Raw genomic sequence first — 24,819 nt, forward strand, 5'->3', positions numbered from 1 at the left:
AATATTCACTGGCAATTTTGAGTATTCTGTAGTGGACAAAACACCACCTTTACTAGGTACATTAAATGAAATTCAGAGCACCCATACAATAGAAAGTGAAGTAATGATTTATGTAAAGGGGTAATTACCTTTTCATATATGTGAAATGCACAATCCAATTAGGTACACAGATACAGCCAAGGAACCTAAAGTCAATTTTCAGGCATGACTTAAAGAGATTTACGGAGCATAATGGGGTTTCCCTTCTAATACCCCTTTTATAATTTTAAGGTGATCCCTGCAATCTAAAATTTAGAGTGATGTTTAAGGTCACATTCAGTCCTTGAACCAAAGTCAACGGGATTTTTTAATTTATTTTTTATTATTAAAGACCACATGACCTGAATCTGAATAGGTTGGCAATGGCATCTTGTTCAACAAAAAAACCTCACCAGGATTGGCCAAATATTCGTTGTTCAGACTGAATAAAGAACCTTCTACCAAGAGATGGCTTGTATGCCATCTTCCAAATTGTTTTCATCACATTTCCATAACTTTCCACATAAAACAGAGCATTCTTTCCTATCCTGGACAAAACACACAACCAGATGGAGACAGAAGTCATTTGCATCATTGCCTACGGAATAATATGACCTCATTGACTGTATACTATAAACTATGCTGATTTGGCCCATAAAACAGTCTTGAAGATGGGATTGTCGTGCATCTCAATCAGTCTCAGATTTTAGAGGACACTGGTTTGAAGAAATCATAGCCCGCCTATACGAAAGCAGGCTGAAAGCACTTTAACTGATGGCTAGCACCCACCAAAGCATTAAAGCTTTTTGCTTCAAAAGACTTGACAAGATTTGCCTCCTAATATTTATGGCTCTAACATCTCTAAACACTGTCTCTATAAAACCTATGCCTGACTTTTTAAAAGCAGGGTTTTATGTCATCCCTCTCACAAATACACAAAGATTAAGTTCTTCTGCCCATGTCCTTGCTGTTGTGTCAAGACTAAACCGTGGGCTGTGCAGTTTGGAATAAAACCACCTTTGATAAAGAGCTTAATAGGATTCTAGTTTAAAAGCTGGTGTTCTAATGAATAATTTTTAAGAGTCACTGATTTGAGAAATAGTTTACAAGTTTGGACATGAAAGCTTTCTCATTTGACCTTTAGAACAGAAATTTCACTGGGATTTCTACTTCACTGAAAAACATGTTTTAGAGGTAAACATCTTGCCATTCCCCTCTCCACCCCCCCCCAGGAAAATATTTTTTCTTGGACTTGAAACAAGGTACTGCCTGTGCAGCTTTACCAAGTGGCTAAGTCCGGTTTGGACTTCTAGATCTTTCCCCTTTCCCTGATCTTTCCTGCACAGAAACTGCTATCCTGCTTCAAGACACAAAAATTCTCAGATGAGCCTTTGCTGTGGGGATTTTCACAGTGGGGTTTGCTCTGAAGGCTCAACTTAACTATGCAATGGGGAAGAGATGCATACCTGGAGGAGTCAAAGGTTTGAAGGCAAACCAGGCATTCTCAGAGGAGGCAAACTGCCTCCCATCCAGGAAGAAGGGCTCGCAGCTACTCCCACCTGAGCCAGCAGTGAGCTTCAAACAGACACACATGGATTAGGAAAGGGGAAGTTGGTGTGCTGGAACGTGAGCCAAGATACCGTTCTCCTCGCAAGCTCTCCCCCTCACTCTATCTCTTATCTATGTGTTATCTTGGATTTTGATGTCTCTGCCTGGGTTCTCAAACTGAGACTGTTTAAATCTTCCCAAGTGTTTCTGACCACCATCAACCAAAGACAGGCTGATTTGCCTACCCACATAGCTAAAATTCCTCCTTAGGCTTTTGCCTTGTCTTCTGGACTTCAACTGCTTTTCCTCGAGCGTTACCAATCCCACTGGCCAACACACAGCTAACAGGAGCCACAGATCCTCACGCTGTGCTTGGGCTGCTTTGTCCTTCCTCCCTCACACCAAGCATGAGCTGCTTGTCGTCATCAGGATGGCTCTGCCTGCCACACTGTGTCCTCAGCACCTCGTGGGGATTTGAACCTTGCTTCCAAATAGGCAATAAGGCAGCCCCAAGTGCTTTTTTGCCTTCCTCCATGGCACTCATCTTATGGGAGAACAGAGCCTCTTAGCAGTGTCTGCAAGGCACCCACTGGTCTCCTCCAAAGCCAAATCATTCTTTTCTATGATGTTACCAAAAAATGAAAGTTGATGATGATCTCTTTTTATGTTCCACTTTATAAAAGCTGCCCGTTTACCTTCCTTCTATAGGAAATATTTCAAACGTTTGTTTTGAAGCAACCCTTCTGTGCCAGTCGAAATGCTGAGGACTCAGAAAATTTTATTTTATTACTTTAATCTGGAAAAGCTGGGCAGACATTTCCCCTTGGGTTGACTTTGAACAGAGTTATTTCACTCTCAGAAGTTTTTATATTTTCCTAGCAAAACAGTGAATTATTCTTATGCTTTCTCCCAGCACAGATGATTTTCCAATAGCCAGGAAGCAGTACTTCTGCTGGGGGAAGGAAATACTGCACAGCCCCCTCTCACTTCATAGCTGAGCATTAACACCACAGGCACCCCTTGCGTGCCCCACTGGAGCATGCTCTGCTGCACCTTCTTACTTTGTGCAGGTAAATGAATGCAAATTCAGGCCCCAAATAATGTAAAATAATGTGACAAAAGATCACTCAGCAACAAATTTCAACGAAAAATTTCCCTTTACTTGATAGAAACACAAACGAAAAAGACCCTACAGAGATCCTGATCCTCAGAGTATATCCAGTAGTTCAGCTTGCCTGTGGAAATGCACATTATGATGCTAGGCAGCGTCTCCTAGAGAGGAAATATTTCTTCATTCTGTTCATCTCTCATGTCTAATGAATTATGAAATGGCAGTCACGTTTGTTGCAGACAGGAAAAATAACATGGGACAACTTTTGACAAACATATTTAAAGCTCTGCTGTCTTTGCATGCCAATACTGACTCCCTGGCTCTAATTCCAAGATGGAAAACAGGAATGAAAAAATAAAACAATGAAGCAGGAGCCACTAAGATAAAATTGTTCTGCATTGGCCTTGCATCCCATCAATAGGAAAAGACCTTTTCTTACAAAGACAGAGCCCGTCTCTGGCCTTTGGGTATAGTCTACACTTGACCAGGGGGGCATGTAACTGTTATTTTCCACACATTTTAAGACAATAGTGATTTGCACTGATACAGAATCAGTAAAGATCAACCTAAGGATAATAATTATTTCTTCAAACTAGGTAAATAGCATAATTTCATTTGACAGACCAGGGGATTTAGAGCAAAAAGGGGAGGTGTTACAAGAAGCATCCTACTAATTGAGATTCCTTGTCCTATTCTCTATCCGCTGGATCCAAAAGACCAGGAAAAGTGAATACAACATATTACAAAAACATAATTTTATGGCTCTTCAGATGTTTGTGCCACTCTAGGGTCAGTTTTTGGAAGATGTTTGGAAAGTTCTGTTATGGGAAAGAACCTGGACCAAAGGAAGCCTTAGTTGTGCCCACAGGTGTTTATGTGGATTGCCTGGACAGCAGAAAGCAATGGTTCACAGACCTGACCTACCCCTAATGCCTGTAATGGAGATAGTGAGCAGGTGAGACTACTAGCTGTAGAAAATGATGCCCCAAATTAACTCCTGTATGATAAAAGAGTGGTGACAATGGATGTGTATGTCAAATCATGGGTGGGGATATAGCACACTGCAACTCTGACTTCTGCTGACTATACTGCAGACAAGAGTATCTACAGGATTGCTAATAAAAATGTTCAATATATTATCATTTGAAGGAAAGAACCTTATGAACGCTAATAATTATCCATAAGTCAAGGGAAAGATTTCTTTTAAATTTACAAGTTTGCTGTCCATCATATCCCATTTTGTCTTTTCAAGAAAGCAGGGCTTAAATTCACTGAAGAACCGAGTTCCCTGAAGGGTCACTGCACTCTTATGTATACTGCTTTATATTGGCATCTACTTTTTCAGGCTATTTAATTTATTGTCAAAATAGTAATTTAAATTTGCAGTTAATTTTCCTCTCTTATTTATGTGCCATTCTAGCTTTCATCAGAATAAGCCAGCTGGACATCAGTGATTTACAGAAGTAAGACTGTACTCAATGAAGGTAGCTGGGCTACATTCTGAAGTTGTGCCAACCTGAAATTCCAATACCATCTATACAGCTATTCAACTGTTCCTATCCTCAGGTTTAAGAAAATATGCTCAGAAAAATACTCAGTAAGTTTAGTTACATTCAGAGGATTAATACTATTACTAAGGGCACATTAATATTCATAGTACACTACTATATTAATTTTCACATTTAGCCTTCCAGTAGTGGAAGAAATGTCAAATGATGCGCATTGATTCTCTAATAACCTAGGGGTAAGCAGCCAAACAGGCCACCAGTGGGAACTACCTTGCTGGTAACACAGGCAAGTTGTAAATGCTTCACGAATGAGAAAGAACAGGAAATTTTTGCTGATAAGTAGCACAGTAGCAGATCCTGCACAAAGCCACGGGAAAGTAGGGAAAAAAAGACAAAGTCTTGCTCTCTCCTTAGCTTACTGTGGGAGCTTTACACCGTTTTCTTTATTAACTATACACTGAGCATACAAAAAGAAGGGTGGTATTAAGTTAGCAGGTGAGATGTCAAAGTGACTGATTAAGCCTAAGGTCAGAAGATCTTAAATGCAGAGAGATCTACTCCACTTCAAAGTGAAATTGTCCCAAATACTTGGGCTCAGAACCTGAATACTTACTGCTTCATTCAGAACATCAGAGAAAACAAGAAATCTCTCATTTCCTTCAAGGTGGAGTCAGACTTTTCCACAGCACCATGACATGATTTAGCACAAAGATAGTTCTCTCAAGACTAGAAAGAATTTTACATAACAGCAGAACTTTTTGCAAGGAAAGCTTACATCAGTGGACCTTGGCACACTGGGCCTAAATGGGTTAATTTAAGCATTCATTTTAAACAAACACCTACATCTACATTTAGTTCTTAAAATTCAGCCCCTAGATATAAATATATATAATTTGAATAGATGTTATTTTACACAGTAAATGCACAATCAATAAATATAGGGAGAGACAGGAAGAACTGTCAAGGCAGTGCCTTGCTGTGCCCTAAATTTCTACAGCACAAGGGAAATCATGGCACTGCGACAGACCTGTGATCTTAAGCTAATTGTGGAGCAATGCCCAGAGGCGCTGGCAGCAGCTCTCACAGCTCCTGGCCACAGCCCTCTGACACCTCCCTGTGCAATGCTCCCCACTCTCAGTAGCACTATTTCTGCATGATATAAACTGAAATACACTTCACTTCCCTAAATAACACTTGCAGGCTCACAAGATAACTAGCTTTGAGAGCAGGTACACTGATTATTTACAAATGCCCTGTCACTACTTTAAGTAGTAATATATTCATCTTATTTATAACCCTTGGGTGGAAACAAAGCAGGTATAAATACTGTGTTTCTGTTGTAAGTTAAGGGTCCTTCTATCACTGATGGAAGTAGGTTATATATCTATACTCTGCTACATGCTCCCTGTTGGTCCTATTCATCAAAAGAAAAAAAAAAAAGAGAGAAAAAGAGCTTATGTGAGGCTTAGCCTAGTTTTCCACTCATTGGAGACTGTGCGGCAAAGGTGCAGAGGTTGGGAGCTGATTCTCTAATGTCACCGTCTGCACTTTGCACAGCTGGGTTAAGAGTTCAGCAAAGGAAAGAAACATTGGGAAATACATGTACGAAGAAAGACTTAAATAAATTTGCTTGCTCCTTTGTGAAGAACAGCCCCTGTATGTCATCAACCCAGTCCTGGGGCCCAAGCGGCAGAAGTATCTGGTTTTGGGTAAGATCAGCAGGGCTTTTATTTATATAAATGATATTTTTCCTTTAAAGGGCATTGGAGGAGGGAGCAGGGACTCTATATGCATACAAGAAGCAACGCTCTTGAGCCCAATTTGTCATAATTAGCCCAAATCTTATCAGATGGCCCAGAAAAACAACATTATAACTATGGAGAAACAGGGACACCACAAGCGGTTTATGCCCTGCTCTCATGAGCTGTGACTTGACAGCTCCATGTGTATTATGGTGCATGGAGAAAAACAGGGATGGCTACCATGCCCCAGCCATTCTGATGGGAGAAGGGAAGCCTGGGAAGATGGGCCTCTGGCAGTGGGCAGAAGTGCACATGCAAGCTCCAAAATAATGCTTTATTTGCAGAGTTTCAGGAGCTACAAAACAACTGTTCCTTTAGGAAGAATGAAAAGTTTAGGAAAACCCTCTTAACAGAGAATCTGTATCAAAACAGATTTATTTATTGGACCCAGGATTTAGGATGGGTCCTGTTTATCTGGGAAATACTATAATGAGCTTTGTTTGTGTCTCTGAATAGGAAGGTCAGCCAAAGGAAGCAACTGCAGACCCTCTGCAGCATGGTGTCACTTGCTGATGCCATAGAACTGCTCCTTTGCACCACAATGAAGCCCTGAAGCCCCCTGTCTGGCCTGGATGTGCAGAGGCTTTGAAAGGCTTCAAAGAGGAAAAAAGGAGACAGCAAAAGAGATGTTGGGGTACGTGAGGGAAACCAGGCTGTGGTAAGAAAACCAATTCCTGAAGATGTAAGAAAAAGTAAGAAAACTAGATTATTTAAGGCAGATTTACGGGCTTGGGTAAAAGCAAACTCCAGTTCTTGTCTGGAAGTGAATTGTCACCAAACACTGGGGAGGAAGCACACCAACAAAAATGCCAGGAAAAAGTGAATTAACCTGTGGGACGAGCTGAAGATTTGAAGTTAAGGCTCTGAAAAAGTAGAAAGGAATCCTGAGCAAGAAATAGCTGAGCACAGTATTTCAATATTAGGCTGCAAACCAGCCTTGGAGCACAGGCATGCACATCCTGTGGTGGTGGGTGCAGGCAGGCAGGGGTGCTCCCCCCATCTTAGTGGATGCTGAAAACTCACAGCCCCACATATCTACCCCATAGGGTCTTTTGGCAAGTGCTCTCACAGAAATCCAGAACAGGGAGCTAGAAAAACGTTCTGAACTGGGTTTCTGCCCTTCACAAGCAGAAAGACCTTGAACAAAGAAACTTCCCAAAGAGGATGCGCACAGGCAACCAGTGCTGCACACACGCACCATCCCAGATGCAGCCCAGCTCCTGAAAAAGCCAACCCAAACCCTCTGTCTCCTTAACGGCCAGGAGGTTTAAAACACATCATCTTTTCTCAACACTGAGACATTAGTAATCACTGCGGAAGTGATTCAGTTCGCATGCCGAATGCCTCATTCAGCCGAGCGGCAGTGCACCGCTTCACTGATCAATCAATGCGACTGTTGTTGCGCTTGTTTGTTTAGGCCAGGCGAGGCACATACTCTGGTGGTTCTCTGAGAATGTTTTCATTATTAATTGTTCTTGAAAGAATTACTCCATTGATCATTTAATCTCCAAAAAGAAAATGAATGCACATCAGGGCAATAAGAGGGTAAAACAGTAAAGAATGTGAGCAGCAATTATAATTTGTTTCTTAGCAACTAATAGCAAAAATTACAGGATTTGCTTGGGTGCAAGATATAACAAGAATCATTCCAGCAATGGGAATATTGAAGAAAATCCTTTTTAGTATTATGTTGGGAGTAATTTTCTTTTTCTACCATCGTGGTGAAATTATTTTGGGATGGTAGGTCAAAGCCCCAAAGTATTCTCATTGCAACCACATTATTACTGTATTTTCTGCTACCATTTGCACTGCACAGTGCTAAGTCCTAGCTGCTAATTCATGTGTAACAATTATTTTTTGCAGAAACACGTCTATGAAACAACTTTCTTTATTAAAGTGTAGGGGAAAGAGTTTTCAGAAACAATAGTGTGATTCCCTGCAGTTAGGAGTATGTTCACGGTACCACAGAAGAGAGTTAAGAGTTTCTATAAATGAATAAGACAATGGAAAACGTACTAAAGGTAAGCCTGAGGCTGCTGTTCTGGTTAGCAGTGGAAAGAAGCCCACCTCCAAACCTGACCTCCAGGCATGGTTTAACCTTCAAATAGAGTGAAACAGTTCAGGCTAAATTCCATACACAAAACCAGCTATTTCACTTGACCGGGGCTGTCTGGAGGAGGAGGAGACCTTTCCCCCTTTCATTTAATCCCACCTGCCTGCAGCCCCAGGCTCCCCAGTGCAGTACAACAATGCTTTGCTGCTGCTCCAGCATCCCCCGAGATCGCCTCCCTTCACACCCATCATCCCCTGTCCTGGTGCCTCATTTCTGTTCTAAAAACTGGTACCTCAGCCCCCTGGACACCTCAATATTGTTTTTTGCCAACTGCAGAAAATACCCATAGCATTAGAATGGACCTGATTTGAAGGAAACTCCTTCACAGAAAATTGCTACTGGTTGGAAAGGCATGGATTTCACAGATGTGTCTCTGCGTGTAGCAGGAGGAAGGACACCAACCACCATCTCCATGCAGGGGTGTGACAATGTGAAAACTGCTAAAATCCCCTGAAAAACAGACCCCATTTCTCTAAGAGCTCATCTTTCACAGGCATCACTATCACACAGTTTTTATAACAACAGGGGGCAAAACAATGATATGACTGGAAATCTGCACCAATTTGAACTTGATTTTCCTCTTTGGATACTCATTTCACAATCAGCAGCGTGTGACAAACAACGGTACTGATGAGAAAGGCAACAGCTAACTGCATGGCTACTTGCTTGCTCTGCTGAGGGCTCACTTTGAAGCCAGTATTACTGCAGGTAGCACTGTCTTTGTGTATTTTCAGGTTAAACTGTAAATCGTGCTGAGGAATTTAGGGCCAAATTGAGTCTAGTTATCACAGCAGGGAAAGGATATTTCATCTACCAGTATCGGGGATGGTTCCACAGGAGAAGACAAAGATCATACGCCAGGAAAGCAGAGTAGAGCCTTGGCTCTGTCCTGGGGATGCATTAGCTGCTGCAGGCAGAGGTGGCAATTGAGCAGACACAGTCTGCAGACCCCTGGGGTGGGGGTGAGGGCACAGGGGTGGACAGAGTGACCCAGTGCACTGCTCCTGGAGCCATGCAGGATGTCTAGTTTCAAATCTTTGATGGTAGAACACAAACTGGCCTCAGCAAGGTAGAACAAATATCAAATGTAGTCCCTTCAAAGTTACATATATCCAGTTAATCTTTCATTCAAGTCACTGGATGGGGCTTTGACCAACCTGGTTTAGGAGGTATCCCCTTCGCTCCTGTGGCAGGGGGTTGGAAGTGGATGGTCTTTAAGGTCCCTTCCAACTCAAAACATTCTGTGATTCTGTGATTAGAGATGCTATTCTACAGGTGCTCACAAATCAACTGAAACGTAAGACAGTAATTGCTATTCTCTTTGCTGGGGCAAGCCATGTCTCACTTATTCCATCACATCAACGTGACCATAAAAGTAAAATTCTGGACATCACTTAGCAAAGAATTACAAACAGAAGGGAAATCTTTATTTAGCCCTATTTCCCCTGAACCCAATTCCAGAAGTGTTGCTCATTTTGACCAGTTTTGACTATCTGGCCCCTTTCTGTTTGACAAACCTTTGGTTAAACCAGAGCAAATCCAAAGACAAGAGTCACAAATCATGTGGAAGCTGGCACTCTCCACATGCACCCTCACATGGCAATAGCTTGGAGGCTTCTACAAAGGCATTTCTGGTGAAAAGATGCCTGGCTCACCTTCTCAAAACACAATCCTTTGGACTTGTAGCACACTCAATGTAGCAGTTTAAGGGGGAGAAACAGGTCTGAAAGCCCTTGGATCATTACCTGCACAGGATATGGAGTGCAAGCATACTCTGGATGATCAGCAGTAGGTGCTAGCAAGTAAGATCAGGACTAGCAAAGGCCACCAAAATAGCTGAAACTAAATCTTAATGCATAGTTCTCCAAATATATACTCCCAAGAAGGGTCTGCAAGAGTTTTGCAGAAAAGGCTAGCGAGCTTCTGTAGGGAAGGGCATCGATGCCACCTTGCAGTGGGGACAGACAAACTCTTGCAGCCTTTCCCAGGACTTCATGTGGTTTTATGTCTGTGGAGGTGTTCAGTACAAGTGCAACTTCCAGCACGTGTGTGCACTAATGTTCCATTCTGTAAATGATCTCATAGTCAGTAGAAATAATTTGGCAAGGACACTCATTAAAACCGCATCCTGCTCACAGCGTACCTCTACACAAGGAGCTGTACTGCTTTCCTACCCATGGCCAACTGCTGCTCAGCACCTCCCAGTCATGCTGAAAAGAAAACGGGGCTGAGCAGGCGGAACAACTTGCAAGTTCATCATTTCCTGAGGGGTATGGTCCAACTCTGGTGCCACTAAAAATCAATACAAGTTTTATCTTCGACTTAAATTGAAGCAGGATCCTGGCCACAGTAAACACCTTTAATGATGTCTGAATGGGTGGGTACGTCTCTAAACTGCCTCATCAGAGCTGCACTTCTTTCCAGGCATAACTTCTTATTGATTTCAGTGTTATTTCCGAACAGAAACTACAGTACAGTGAATAAAATTGTCAAGCTAAGCCCCATCCCCTAAAATAAAAAGCACATAATTTAATCTAGTTCAGCTGTGTTTTCGTATATCATTTCGGAAAAGCCATTATTAGAATCCATACTCAGGAGTTTAAAGCTTTCTTTTTTATTTTCTGAAAGCCTGTACTGCTTTAAGCACAGGGTTTAGGGTAACATTAATCCATATTCTGTAACTGCGGCACAGCAGATTCCTCACTTTATGAAAATATGTTCAATTTCAGAGACAACTACCATTGGGGAAAAAAAAAAAAAAGAAACAAAAGAGGCAAGAGAAAGAGAAAAAAAGAATAAATTTGAAATGTGACATATCACAAAGCAAGTACTGGGGGAAAATTCTAGCACTTTTAACATAATGAGTTTGTAACCTAAATACATGTTTAAAGGATTAAATCGCTGACCTTTTCTGACGTCCACAGAAGGTTAAATAGCTAGATCACAGTTTAATCTTCAGTGAAAATGCTAGAGAAGAATAATACTGCCCTTGAAGAATGAACGACCATATTTTACTGATACCCCAAGGTTCAGAATTTAACTCTCAAGAGGAGAGAAAGAAAGCTCCAAACCCCAGACATTAGTCTCAACAGACCCAGCATAACTTTCCTCAGAAATAAATATGAGAGAACACAAAAGTCACACAACACACAACCAGGATGGAAAATATGAAATTGCTTGGATGAAGGGGGAAGCTACGGACAGTTAAGTGGTACCATCCTGAGTCACTAATCATATGGCTTTCCACAGTTAAATCATAATATGTGACACAGTGGAGCATAAGAGAGCAAGCTGAAGTGCTAGACCTGGGTCAGAGACTTCATGGTCAATCTAGGTGCTACAAGGGTGTAAACTAAAGGGAAATAACTCGATAAAAGGGAAGAATCTGAGAGCAAAAAGGTTTAAGAGAGAGCTCCAGTAGCTACAAGAAGTCCGCCCCAAACAGAGTTTTAGGTAATTCCATGCAAAACCTACAGAAGGCCATGCAAAAATGATCACATTTGGAATAAAACCACAGAAAGGCATGTAGTTATATTAAGCCATGCTACTGCATCCACGCGTCTCAGATGTCAAGGCTGAAAACTACACATTACTAATATGGATGCCCATTTTTATTGGTTCTTAGAGGCAGAGCTTTTGTAATAAGCTTAAACTGCTCTGTGTATTTCATAAATCAGCTAATTCTGGTTGCAATCCCTTTCATTATATAAGAAAAAATGACCTACTGCTTTGTGAAAGCACAGAGCTTACCTTCATAAACGTTATTTCTTTTTATTTAATCTAAATATTTCTAGTCCCATTATGCTGTTTTATCAATCTTAAAAATAAATTTTAGGAATTAAAATAATAAATTTATTCAAGTTCCCCGTAATTACTTTAACTGGAAAAGAACAAGCTTTGGTTTTGAATTCAAACTTCTGAACTATGAAACAGTCAAGCCAGCTACGAAACTTTAAAGGCTTTGGCCACATATATCATTGATCAAGATAGATAAATTGATCAGAATTTAATAAACACTCTGTATCCGAAGCAAAGACAAAATGTGAAAGGTTTCTTACTCTTTTGCAGAATTCTCTGTGTTTGCAAGCTCTTGATTAATAAGCACCTAAGGCTTTAAACAAGCTAGGACATTGATGCATTTCACTACTCAAGTAGTCTGTGGATGCCGCACTTTCCAGCATCAGGATCCTCCCTCCTAGTCCCACATCCTGAACTTTGAGGCTCGGGACCAGAGTCTGAAAAGCTGCGACCTGGATACCCAGCTTGTTCTTAAATTATTTACTTCAGCAAACAGCACAACTCCAGCCAATGGGGAGTTGAAGTGCTCTGCTCTGAGTAACAACGCTTCCCAGGCTCACTCTGCTAGCTAGCAGAAGGCCACAATCTGTAAGACAGAGCCTGCTGCGAGACACATGGTCTCCAGAGAAGCAGACCAGCGCAGTATTTATGAAGCAATCACCTTGTCATACTGAAACCTGAAGTGATGAGACTGGTCTGTAGGAAGCTGTTCATTACCCATCCAGAGCAAAAACACACCTTTAGTCATGGAAAACCACAAGCAGGTCATAAGCAAAAGGATAATATATTGTGAACTATACAGGGAGACAGACGACTTGACTTTACTCACAGTAGTATTTCCCATTACTCATCTCTCTATATTGTATGAACCTGTTTATTGGCATTTTTACCTTTTCATTTTTGTAGCTGGAGCACATCAGCTTCTCTCACCAGTCAGTCAAAAGCATCTTTCATTAAGCTCTACTGAAAGCCCAGCTCACCATTACTGATAGCTTCACGTCTGGGAACAGACTGCCTTGAACTCCTGCACGTACACGTAAGGATGTTTCATAGCAGGTCCTGCTGTAATTACTAAGCTGCTATGTACAGTCCTCCCAGGGCAATGGCACAGAGAAATCACACAGATGATGGATGAATAAACCCATGTATCTATTCTCTGCCTTCACCTTCACAACTACATGAGAAAAAAGATGACTCGTGGTCCTGCGCTATCATCTGCCCACTCTTAGTGACTTTATCTTCTAACTTGAAATGGCTTTACATAATTTCATATAATGCTAATTCATATAATGCTAATCAAGACCTGTGTCTTTTGTTATCCTTAGCTTTTGACAAGAAGCTGCAACTCTGATTTAACCCAAAATATGTATAAAGCAGGCTGTTTTCCCTTTTACACACAGATTTACAAAATATCACCCATACCTGAAAGTACTTGTACCCAAGCAGCGAAATGTAGAACTTGTGGAAACTGTTATTGTGAATTTATTCCTTACAAAGAGTATGATCCTTCAAATATTTTTAAGATTTAATTCTCCAATGAAAGAAAAATCAATAGTGAAATCCTATTTGCCACATATTTTCCAAGGTGGCCTCTTTCTCAAGAAATAAAAGATTTCACCTTGCATGCCACTTATAATTTTATCTAAATCATCATAAACCAAGGCAGCTATTTCTCATTCACATTTCCTGTCTAAATCCAGATGTTTCCTCTAAGCCATGAACAGCTCAGAGAATACATATTAATGCATTTAAAAAGGTTAGGAAAGGAGTTATTGCTCTCTCCGTGTTTCCAGCACACTGCAGAAACAGAGGCCGCGTTCTTACTTACAAGCAAACTGAAGCTTTGCTTCTCTGCTGACGATTGTTCCAAACGGGTTTGTTGCTACACACTGGTATGTTCCAGTATCTTGGGTTTTATTGGGATTATTGATCAACAGGTTGCCTTCCACCACGCTGTAGCGGTAATCCATACCAGTGTCAATACTGGTTCCATTTAACTTCCACCTATAGCACAAAATGCCAAAGTCATATTCTGCTAATATTAACGGATACTCTTTGGTACTTGAAAATACAACATGAAGTAAATATAGATTTAAAACATCTTTGACTACTTATTAAATACAAAAAATAAGGCATGAAAAAGCAAATATTCTGCACAGTATTCAAATAATCCAGTATTTAACTGAAAGAGCAATATCCTTGACACATATTTCAGCCTCTGAGATGATTAATGTTTTTGTAGTTGCTAGTGCTGCTGCTCCTTGGAATTAATCATTTTGCAAGAGGAAGTCCTAGGAACAGAATCTTTAAACCATTCGTGTCCACTGAGTTGTTTTTTTAACTCTACCAACTTGCTGGCTGTTTGCTTTTGAATTTCAGAGAATTCACTCAACAGTAGATGTTGTCACAAACTGGGGCACTGACGAATTCCAGCACCATGTTGCCCCTATTACAACGACCCTCATCCCCACCAGCCCTCCACAGAGCATACAAGGGCACCACAGCTGCAGAGCAGCTCTCTTTCTCAGAACGTACAGAGGAACAACTGGAGCATGTTTGTACCTGTGAATCAACAGAGTTTATTGCATTAAATAGTAGGTTGTGTCAGAAGACAGTATGTTGGCTGAGGTCTAATGACTCTAATCTGTTTCAATTGGCATTTACTTTGGTGGAAAAAAAAGAAAAAGAGAAATGTGCAGAAGGAAAAAAAACCCAGCAGCCAAAATGATTTACAGCAGCAGCACCACAGTAGCAGTATAGCATCTCTTTTCTAAGGATTCCAACACAGTTACTAAGGCTGAAAGCAATTACGAGCTTTGTCCATGTTTATGGAGAAGGATGGTTAAGCTGGGAGCCAAGACTATTTATAATCCCTTCATAACCTTTTTGAACTCCTATTCAAAATTTGCAATTGCTCTGCAATATGCAGTGATTTCCTGATGCCTTTTCTTTTTGTTATCAGCACTGTCGTAGGCTCCAGGGGCATCACCGAGTTATAGTGCATGATACACACAGGAGAATGATTCTTGGGCGTTACTGCTGTAAGCATGGAGATCTTGCCAAATAATAGTTAAACATTCAACAAACCCAATGGTTGGCCTGGGATTTCCTTTTACTTCGCAGCTCAGCTTCACTTTCTTTTCCTCTGAATCCAAGGGGAAGATCATGCTGTTGGGCTCCTGAAGGAAAACTGGCCCATGCAGTGTATTGTCATCTGCATTGAACAGAGGAAAAATGTGTCATATACTTAATGGAATCTTCATGTACCTAGTTTTAAAATACAAAACAGAGGCCATGTATCATTCACCCCAGAAAAGATGTGATAACGACACTTTATTTTATAACAGCCATATTATTTTTTTTTCCCCAAAAAGCCACTGAACATCATGTGGAGTCAACATTCTCAAATATGTCTGTGCACTAAATAGAGCACAGACCAAAATGTTACCTAGAGTTCAAATGAATGGAATGAATAGCATGATTCTATTGCCATAGCAAAGCTCACTTCAAATCAGAATGCTTATTTTCACCTTTAAGAATTGAAATCTTTTCACTGTAAACTAAGGAACTCCACATTATTAAATACAGCTATGCAGTAACATGAGCCAGAGTTTCCCCAGCATTTACAGCCCCCAGCAATTCCCTCCATTACAACTGGTGCTGGCACTCTGGACTGAAACCGTGTAACTGAGCATGAGCCCCTCAAAGGGGACCCATGGCCGTGTAAACCCTGCTCCACTTTCTTCCCTTTCCCAACTGTGATGCCACAGGGATGTCGCAGGTACCAGGCCCTGCGTCTTGCCATGATCTCCATGAACGAAGGTCCCGAGTGCCCGGTAGGAACTGCACCAACAGGCACATTACACACTTGTGCACTTCAGGCCATTAAAAACTCACACTAAATATAGGTAGAAGAGTGAAAACGTTTTGGTGAAACAACCTGACATGACCTTCAAAGAGTTCAGTAGTCATTTAACAGCAATCTAAAACTGCAGACTACTTATAGGAGCTGTCCTTGTATGGACTTTTGTTTTTTACTTTACAAATACATTTTAATATTTTGTGTTATTAATTCCTTCATATCTTCTTTTCTTTCACATCAAACGTTTGCAATTGTTATCTGATCAATTTATCCTTTTTCTTATCCTTCTTCAAACCTTATCAGGAACGGTCCCAAGGTACAGTTTTTCTGCGGTTAGAGTACAACACTTCATGAAATAAACCAATATTCCTCAAACCACCCACAAAAAAGCTACAACGTAAATTCACCGCTCTCCATCCTGTCTCCATTACACTTTCATTTTCACAGTAACTGCTCAGAACATAAAGGGAACCAAGTTTTCTTCCCTGAAAAAAATCAGCTATCTTGCTTTCACTGAGACTTTTCTGCTCATTGGTGGCAATGTCTAGCTGCCTTCCCTAGGTACAATGCATGGAAGAATGCAGTGAAACTGCTCCCAGTCAGAAAGGCTTCCAGGTGAATGAAAGGAGTTTTGTTTTAGCATTTTTTGAACTCTTTCCGATCATGTTCTGTCCTATCATCTTTACAGCATACTTCTGTCCTTGCAGAGTACCAGCTGGCAAAGGGCAATCTTGCAGGCCATCATGGTGCTGTTGCTGGTACCACAGTTCCCTTGCTGCCCAGAGCAGGGATTCACATGGGTAGAAGCACAGATGGCACGCTGGCCAGGGCAGCCATGCTGCTGTCTAATTGGCTGCCAGGAGTCCAACTTGAGGGATATGCAGGAAATTTGTGGGTACAGGAGGCCAGAGAAGAATGAATATATAAAATACAAAGATAATGGGATGCACACAAAAACAACAAAGAAAAAGGATTGAGCAGAAGACAATGCATCTTTCCGATGGAAGGAGGGTGAGAATGCGAATAGCCCTCATATCTTCTGACACTGGCAAAACAGCTGGATTTATTATGGAAAAGAACAATAGCTCTGTACTCTGGGGAGAAAATTCTGTGGTCTCCACAGAAGGATTTCTGAGAGGCTTTGTCAGAAGATTATAACGGAGCAACCTCTCCCTCATGGCTCCTCCCTGAGGCACTGCCACAAAAGAGAATGCACTAAGCATATGGTCATATCAGTTGTATTTATCTTTATTTTTAATTATATGTTAACAATATCTGGCTGAGCCTCATCTATTCAAGACACATTTCACATATTCTCTAGCTTTAAAATTATACCTGTGTGCAACTTACTGTTGCTAGCAGAAAAAGATAATGATAACTATAAAGCATACAGAGCTAGATTATGATATCCTGAGTCGTTTCCAAGACCCAGGGCTGCTTCACTTAGTCTCATTCACTGTTAGAAAGAATATTATAATCTGGCCCATAAAGATTATAGCTCTGATTGCTGTATCAATGAGTTTGAAAACAAGAGAATTAAAGTACATTTTAATTTATCCACTCTTCTAACTGTAAAATACAGAAGCTGGCCTGGTGCTCAGGTCCTGGCTGTGAGCTGCTTCAACTCCCATAGGCAAGGATCTTGACTGTGCTGGGATAGGCACACACTGACCATCCTGGATCATTCAGTCAATGAGCCATGCTGACTCAGGTATGTGTGATACCAGCTGCGTCATCTGCCTCACACCCTACAAAGGACTCAACTCACACTACACTGTCATTTGCTGTTATTTCAATTATAGTGTGTCAATTTATATCACATCACGCTAGAGATCAGATTCTTGGTCTTCCTCCCATCATAAGAAAATACACCTTGCATTAAGAAGTAGATAGCTCACCTGAGTCAGGAAACACACACACAAACAAATCTAAGGGTCCAAATATGTCCCCATATGTCCAGGACATCACTTAGCTGCAGGATCAGGGCCCAGACTTCCATGGTGTAGTGTCCCTGGTTGAGACATTGGTCTTAAAGGTGTAATGAAACTGGTCCATGTGATGCAATGGAGTGTTTGAAAGAAAGTTACATTTGTAAGAAACATTATAATCTGCCTAATTAGTGAGCAAGGTAGAATTTAGAAAACACATCAGACAAAAGGCAGAGAACTACAGAGGCAGAAATAGTCAAAAACGGGTGAAAAGCCTAAATACTTAATTTGCCTAAGCTGAACTAGAAGCTCACAAAAACCACCCTCTACATATTACATCTACTGTTGACACTGTTTAACATTCAGCTTTTACATGGAGAAAAAAATGCTTTCCCTTCCTGTTAGCCAGCAAGAAGAGAAGCCCTGGTTCAACTATGACTTGGTTTTCCAGACAAAGGTACTGGGTAAGGAAGGGAGAAGCTCTGAAAACAGCTGCCAGCATATCAGGGGAACAGAAGAGGAGGAAAAACCTTGAAACATTGGGTAGATGGAATTAGTTTGGGTGCCTTTCTCTTTTCTTTTATTGCTGCCTGTGTATAACCAAGATAAGCAAGTCCAAACTATTTAATCTTCAGCCTGTAGAGTCCTTTTGCTACAGTCTAATACGTGACTGAAATCACAGCAGCCCAGATCCTAACAGAGTATATGAGGAGAGCTGAGTCACAGTAGCTCACACAAGGGGATGATCTGGTTCAAGGAACACTAAATAAGTCACTAATAAATAAAACAAACTGCTGCCTAGATTCTTACAGACAGAAAACTAAAAGCACCTGTCCCATCAACAGTCCAATTTGACTAACTTATGTTACTGTGTAGAAAAGAATCTCAGATGTATAGGGTCTTCACAGGGAAACACCTTTGCACTATTGCAGTACCTGGTTTTGTGGCAGCAAAGTTTTGCTATCCAGAGAACTTAAAAATGTGAACTTTTAAATTATTTTTTTTTGTTATTGTATTAATAAAAGTGGTAACTTCATTTCTATTGCAATCACCCTCAGGGACTCTTAATCACAGTGTGACATAACGCGTTTTTAGCTTGTAACTAAGAAACACTACTAGCCTCCAGACCCACAGAAGCCCACCATGCTAGAAGGAGGCTATTTCCTGAGCTTAGCAGGCTTACTAGGCTCTCTTTTTGTCATTTCATTGAGCAGTGCATATATGCATATACGCATGAAAACTGCTCAGTTATTTTAGCTCACTTGGCCCTTTATGATATAAAGCAGCTGCTGCATAACCTGTGCTACTCCTTACACATTTGTTACTGTCCTGGGAAAATACAATAAGTAATCTTCCCAGACAAGCTAACTGTTGAGACACTCTCCCAGTGACAGATTTTATTTTTCTGAGTTACGTTTCTTTTGCTGGAGCCTGAAATGAGTTAACCCAGAATGAACACTGAGCTGCCCTCAGCTTAAGACAAGTTGCAAACAAGATTGGTTACCAAAAAGCATTTTTTTTTCCTCCCTGTCAGATGAAACAAATGTACTACTGGTCTGCTTCTGCCTCCTTTGAGGGAAGTGTATTTCTTTCAGCAAGATGCAGGATATAGGAAATCTCAGTAGATTTCATGATAAAATAAGACATTTTTAAATACAGTACAAGATGTATGCCCGTATGCTATTGGACAGAATATAATAGATAATTTAGAACATTCTGCTAACCTAGCTTCTGCTGAAATATACTCCCCCCCACCCAGTGATTCACAAAATACATTAAAAAAAGGCCAGATTAATTTAGATACATTCCAAATGAAGGGTATATTTTTTGTGTCTCTCCACTTCCCTAAACCTGAGTGCCAGCACATCCAGTAAGATGCTAAGTGCTTGTCTTTCTGTGCTTTTGAGGAACTGAAATGTGAATGCCAGCTGAGGTTAATTCACATGAACAGGTGAAACCATTCCTATTCTCTCCAAACATTAAGCCTGGTGACAGATATCGTTACCTAAATAGAACTGCTTTAATTCTCATTGAAAGTTATCGCCAATTTGAGAGAAGGTTTAATTGAATATTCCACACTGTAGGGAAAGATAATAACTAAACTGAAGAGAGAATTCTTGGAGTATATTCCGTATAAATGATAAAAATCCGTTCCCTGTTTGCTGCTGAGGGAATTGGTTTCTGCTATGTACGCTTCATACAGTGCTACAGTCGGTATTTCTTCAAGACATAACTGCACCTTGGGAAGAGCAACTCTTCAGGAAACCGAGAAGTGAAATGGATAGGACAGCTCAAGGGCATCGGTGATTAACACAACAGCCTGCTCTTCAAGGTTAGTCAGCTGTGTCACATCCTTCTGAGCAGGAAAAGACTAAATTGGATGGCTTGCTCTTTATTCTTTGCCTATCACTTCTATTAACATCAACTGCACAATGGTGCTCACAGCTTTGAAATTACAAGAAAGAAATTTTTGCACCAGGTAGCTCCACTCTTAATAATTCTGTAGACTTCTCAATGAACAAGACCTCCTAAAGGTGTTTCCCATTGAAAAGAAACAAAAAATGTATTTAAAAAAAAGGAGATCAAAAAAGTCATGTATGAAGTGTTATTTTTAAGGGAAGGGCCTCATAGCTCTGCATCTCTGGAGATGATCACCAGCCTGCCTCCACCATTGGGCTGCTAACAGTTCCTGCCTACCACTGCACCATGGCTGGCCCACATCTTTAAGAAAGAAAAATATTCAAGAATAATAAAGAGAATGGAACAACAACAATCACATACTTTCAGCAAAGCTGAAGCAAATGATAAGACTTTCCCCCCTCCTTCTCATCATCACCCCATCACTGCATAAGATGCACTTTCTGCGGTCCCACGGTAATACTCTGAGCCATGGGAGCAAAAAAACCACCCAGCGATCCTGTTTAGAATCATAGAATCATAGAATAGTTAGGGTTGAAAAGGACCTTAAGATCATCTAGTTCCAACCCCCCTGGTGTGGGCAGGGACATCTTACGCTAAATCATATCACCCAAGGCCTCGTCCAACCTGGTCTTGAACACTGCCAGGGATGGAGCATTCACAACCTTCCCTGCAGGCTTGCTTATGAGGCAAGAAGCTGGATGAGTAAGAGAGCCACCACCTCTCTCCTGACTGCTTGCAGCACCAGGGTGCAGGATTGGGCTTGCTTTGGAGCATCCTACAGGTCTCCAACAGGGACCACAAGCCAGCTCCTCCCACTGTCAGCTCTTTTCTGACATGATCTTTTTTCCCAGATCACTGCTGTACCAAGTACAAGTGCACTCAAAGTGGGAATCCATGCTTGACAGGTGGCATCTGAGAGGCAGGTATCTGATGGCTGAGTTCAAAAGGAGTGTCAGACACTCCTCAGAGACTGTAATGCAACCATGAGCATCCAGAACACAGGAAGAAATAAATCTTCACTGTTATAAATGCTGGCATGGGAGCGCTCCAGAATTTGAAATGGAAACGTAATGATCTGACAACACTATTTATGGGTGACCCAAGTATCTGGAGCAGTTTGAATTAAAGGCAGGGTCAAACACATTCACCTCAACGCAAGCGTGCTCTGACCTCTGAGGGAAGCCCGGGGTCCAGCAGCTCAGGAGAGGTCAGGAGCCAGCCCACCAGCCACCTCTGCCCAGGGTCCTGCTGCAAATGTGCAAATGTCAACCGCAGGTCAGGCTCCAGCTCGGGGAGCTCAGCTGTGAAACCTCTCATCCAGCCTGCCGGCCTGCACCACAGCAGTACTGTAATTTCACCTACTTAAATGCCACATGATTAATTATAGGAGATGCCAGCAAGTTAGCACTTTTCAAATAAAGTCTTGCTACCTGATCCACATACATGCAAAAGCAGCAAGTTTTCCCTGTGCCTCATTTACTAAGTCTAGACAGCCAGGAGGAGGCAGTTCCCAATGCAGTGTAATGAGTGACTTGTCCTACAACAAAAACCTTATTTAATAGGACGTTATTTGTGTTCTCTTAGTAAGTCAACAGCATGATTATCACCACAGATGTTCTCTTCAGTGTATGATAAAAGCACATTTCTCCATTACTGCAGAAAATCACAAGTTTCTTCTCCAAGTGCCTTCTTCCTGAGTCATCACAGCCAACACCAGGAAGATAAACAGATAAACTTGCATTGCTCCATTAAGGATGATACAGCCCACAGTAGAGCTATGAATAATTATGAGACAGTAACAACAGTAATAATAACAGTAATGCAATAGAACAGCACTGGGGCATCTGCAGGTCTTCTGCCAAAAGATCAGATACAAAAGGTAACACAGAACTGGCCTCCTATTTATTAATGATCAGGTTATTTGTTGACCTCCAGTGCTGAAACAGTAAAAATGACCAAAGAGATATTTTTGAAAGACACTTTTAAATACTTAAATAATAATCAAGCTTATTCTGATATCTTATAAGTTAAGCTCTAGCCCTGAGGAAATAATTCAGCAGAGTTATATATACAACCCCAGAAACACAGGATTATGAGAGGAAATTAAAATTCTGCCCTTACCTAGCACAATACATCTACTGCTTCCATTGAGCAGTAATAAATAAATAAACAAGGGCACATTTTTCTTCTTGAAGTAACAAAGACACACATTCCGCTTTTGAGATGAAAAATACCACAGTTTCACTGGCTTCTCAAAAGCTGCTGCATAACATATCTATTTTGAATGTGTTCAAACCTATTCTGTCCCTAGGAATGAGAACTCTAAACCTGAATTATCTAAAAACCTACATTAAACTGCTTACTCCTCTACACTTAACTATGGGATGCAGACAGCTCAAATTATCTTTGTTGTTGTTGTGCACATGCAGCTCTCATAGATTTGAGCTGTGACCAGAAATCCACCTGCCAGAATGCCTTTAGCACGTTCCTGAACTGAGCCCTGGTCAAAACACGACTTGCCTCTTCAGTTGGATAAATTTTCCTCAGTTTTCTTTTTCATTCTCCCCTATGACCATTGTTATAACAACTCGGAGTATTGTGTCAGTACTTAATTTGTCAAATCTACTGGTTACAAGAGAAAAAATAGTCATACTCTCACATTAGCTCATGTTCTTCTTGTTTCATGAGTGTACATGGAGACAAAATGAACACATTCATAGCGACCAAACGCTGGGGCTATTACTTCCTCTGTGAATGGAAGTGAAATGACAGGTATGATGGACATCACCTGCATGGGCTGTGCTCATTTACATGCAGCTCCCTGCTACGTACTTCAGCTGCAGCTGAACATCGTGAAAATGACACTTACTTGCCACTGCAAATATCATTTTGCCAATCTGCTTTTAAATACTGTATATTTAAGAATTGAGTTCAGAACATCTCCAATGACTGGATTACATGGAGCCTTAGATGAAATACTTGTGTTTAATCTGTTTAATTGTTTACATGTTTTTTAATTCTTTCAACTCAATACATGACACTTTCAACTGAGGAGGTCAGTCAGTGACAAAGAAATTGGTTCTTAAGGGAGACACAATTGCAGATCATGGTGTACTCCATTCACGGCACTAATTTTAACCACTGAAGAGCAGCTTTGAGACACCTTGCCTCAATCCATTTTCCTCATCCATCACCATGCATGCAGGTGATGGGCACAGTGGGGGTAGCAGCCACATCCCATGCCTGATGAATTACGGCCTCAGATTTCCATAGCCCTGTGCCACCAGCAGTGGTGGCTTCCAGAGCTGTTTGTAACCCCTCAGGAAAGCACAGGCAAAGTCCAAACATGAGGACTGCTGCCACGATCTATGAATTCTGACTGCATCTGTATCTTGTAGCTAGAAATTGATACTGGGCTGTTTCTTTTTTCCATCCCTGTTGAAAACAAGTGCTGGATGCAATAGGCAAAGACTACAATTCAGGTTGAGAATGGCTTTTGCCTAGTAAGAGACCTGAATCTGTTAAATTCTTTTAGAAGGCTGTTGCTAGCATCCTAGACTACTAGAAGTCTTTATATTCACACCTGATCATAGAATCATAGAATAGTTAGGGTTGGAAAGGACCTTAAGATCTTCTAGTTCTAACCCCCCTGCCACGGGCCGGGACACCTCACACTAAACCATGTCACCCAAGGCTCTGTCCAACCTGGCCTTGAACACTGCCAGGGATGGAGCATTCACAACTTCCCTGGGCACCCATTCCAGGGCCTCACCACCCTTAACAGTAAAGAACTTCCTCCTTATATCCAATCTAAAATCAGTTTGACATTACCTCCACTTCTGACCGAGCCCCAGTACAGCACATTACTGTGCACACAAAGTTGCCTTTTAACCCTTCTTCAATCTCTTCCCAAAGTCTGCACTTTTATAGAGCTATTTGTGGATAAAGTATTGTAAATACCTTAAGGTCTGCATAATTACCTATTGATTTAACGTGTTGATATAATTGTTGTCTTCCAAGAGCACATACTATTGTAAGATATTTTCAGTTGTCTTGAATATGACAGGGACTATGAAGCGAATATTTAAAAAGAAGGCAGAATTAGTAGGTGTTTGTGCATATTTTAAAGCTACATATTTCCTTCCTGAAATACCTCCCTGAACTTCAATTGATTTTAATCTTTCATGTAATAACAAAAGTGTGTAAAAGCCAGGCTAACAAATGCTGTTCTCCCGACCCCACCAGTGGATAGTAAAAAGCTATAAAACAGTCATACTGAAAAAGCCTTTTTCCTTTAAAATCCTGGAGCCTTAGAAACGAGAAGTCCCTGGGGCAACAGCCTATAATCTCTGTATCATCTGTTGCTTGAAAAACAAAGACAACTCTGGCAGTGTGTACAGGCTCTCAATTGATGGAAGAGCCCAGCCTCACAGAATTCTCCAAGGTGAAAGGAACTGTCTCCTGGTGCATTGCTTCAAGGTGAAGCCTGTTTTTTGTTTTCAGGTTTAAACACATTAGCAACTGTCTGAAGTAAAACTGATTCCTGCCAACATTTTCTCCAGCTATTTACAGAGAGGTTTAGGCAATGGATTCAGTTCTGAAACATTTGTGAATACACAGATTGAATTACCAGCAACTTGTGAGCAGTGCAATACTGCTCCTGGGTAGCAGCGAGCAAGGGACCATCAGATTGGCACACTTAGAGCAAAA

General features: G+C 41.1%; 1 protein-coding gene across 4 annotated transcripts in view; it reads right to left on the minus strand.

Moving 5' to 3' along the window:
- The window catches only part of LOC133270495 (contactin-4), a 338,999-nt gene that overhangs the window by 115,075 nt on the left and 199,105 nt on the right, over positions 1-24,819 (minus strand). For all 4 annotated transcript variants that reach the window (XM_061455704.1, XM_061455701.1, XM_061455702.1 and 1 more), the window contains 2 exons: positions 14,986-15,112; positions 13,727-13,902 (listed from right to left, as the gene is read on the minus strand). In XM_061455704.1, coding sequence (XP_061311688.1) covers positions 13,727-13,902; positions 14,986-15,112 — 303 coding nt within the window. The remainder of the gene's footprint in view (positions 1-13,726; positions 13,903-14,985; positions 15,113-24,819) is intronic.

This window comes from Pezoporus flaviventris, unplaced genomic scaffold, assembly GCF_033815535.1.
Source record: "Pezoporus flaviventris isolate CSIRO_AGI_PZ_B2104156 unplaced genomic scaffold, CSIRO_AGI_Pfla_v1 ptg000021l, whole genome shotgun sequence".
Taxonomy (NCBI): Eukaryota; Metazoa; Chordata; class Aves; order Psittaciformes; family Psittacidae; genus Pezoporus; species Pezoporus flaviventris.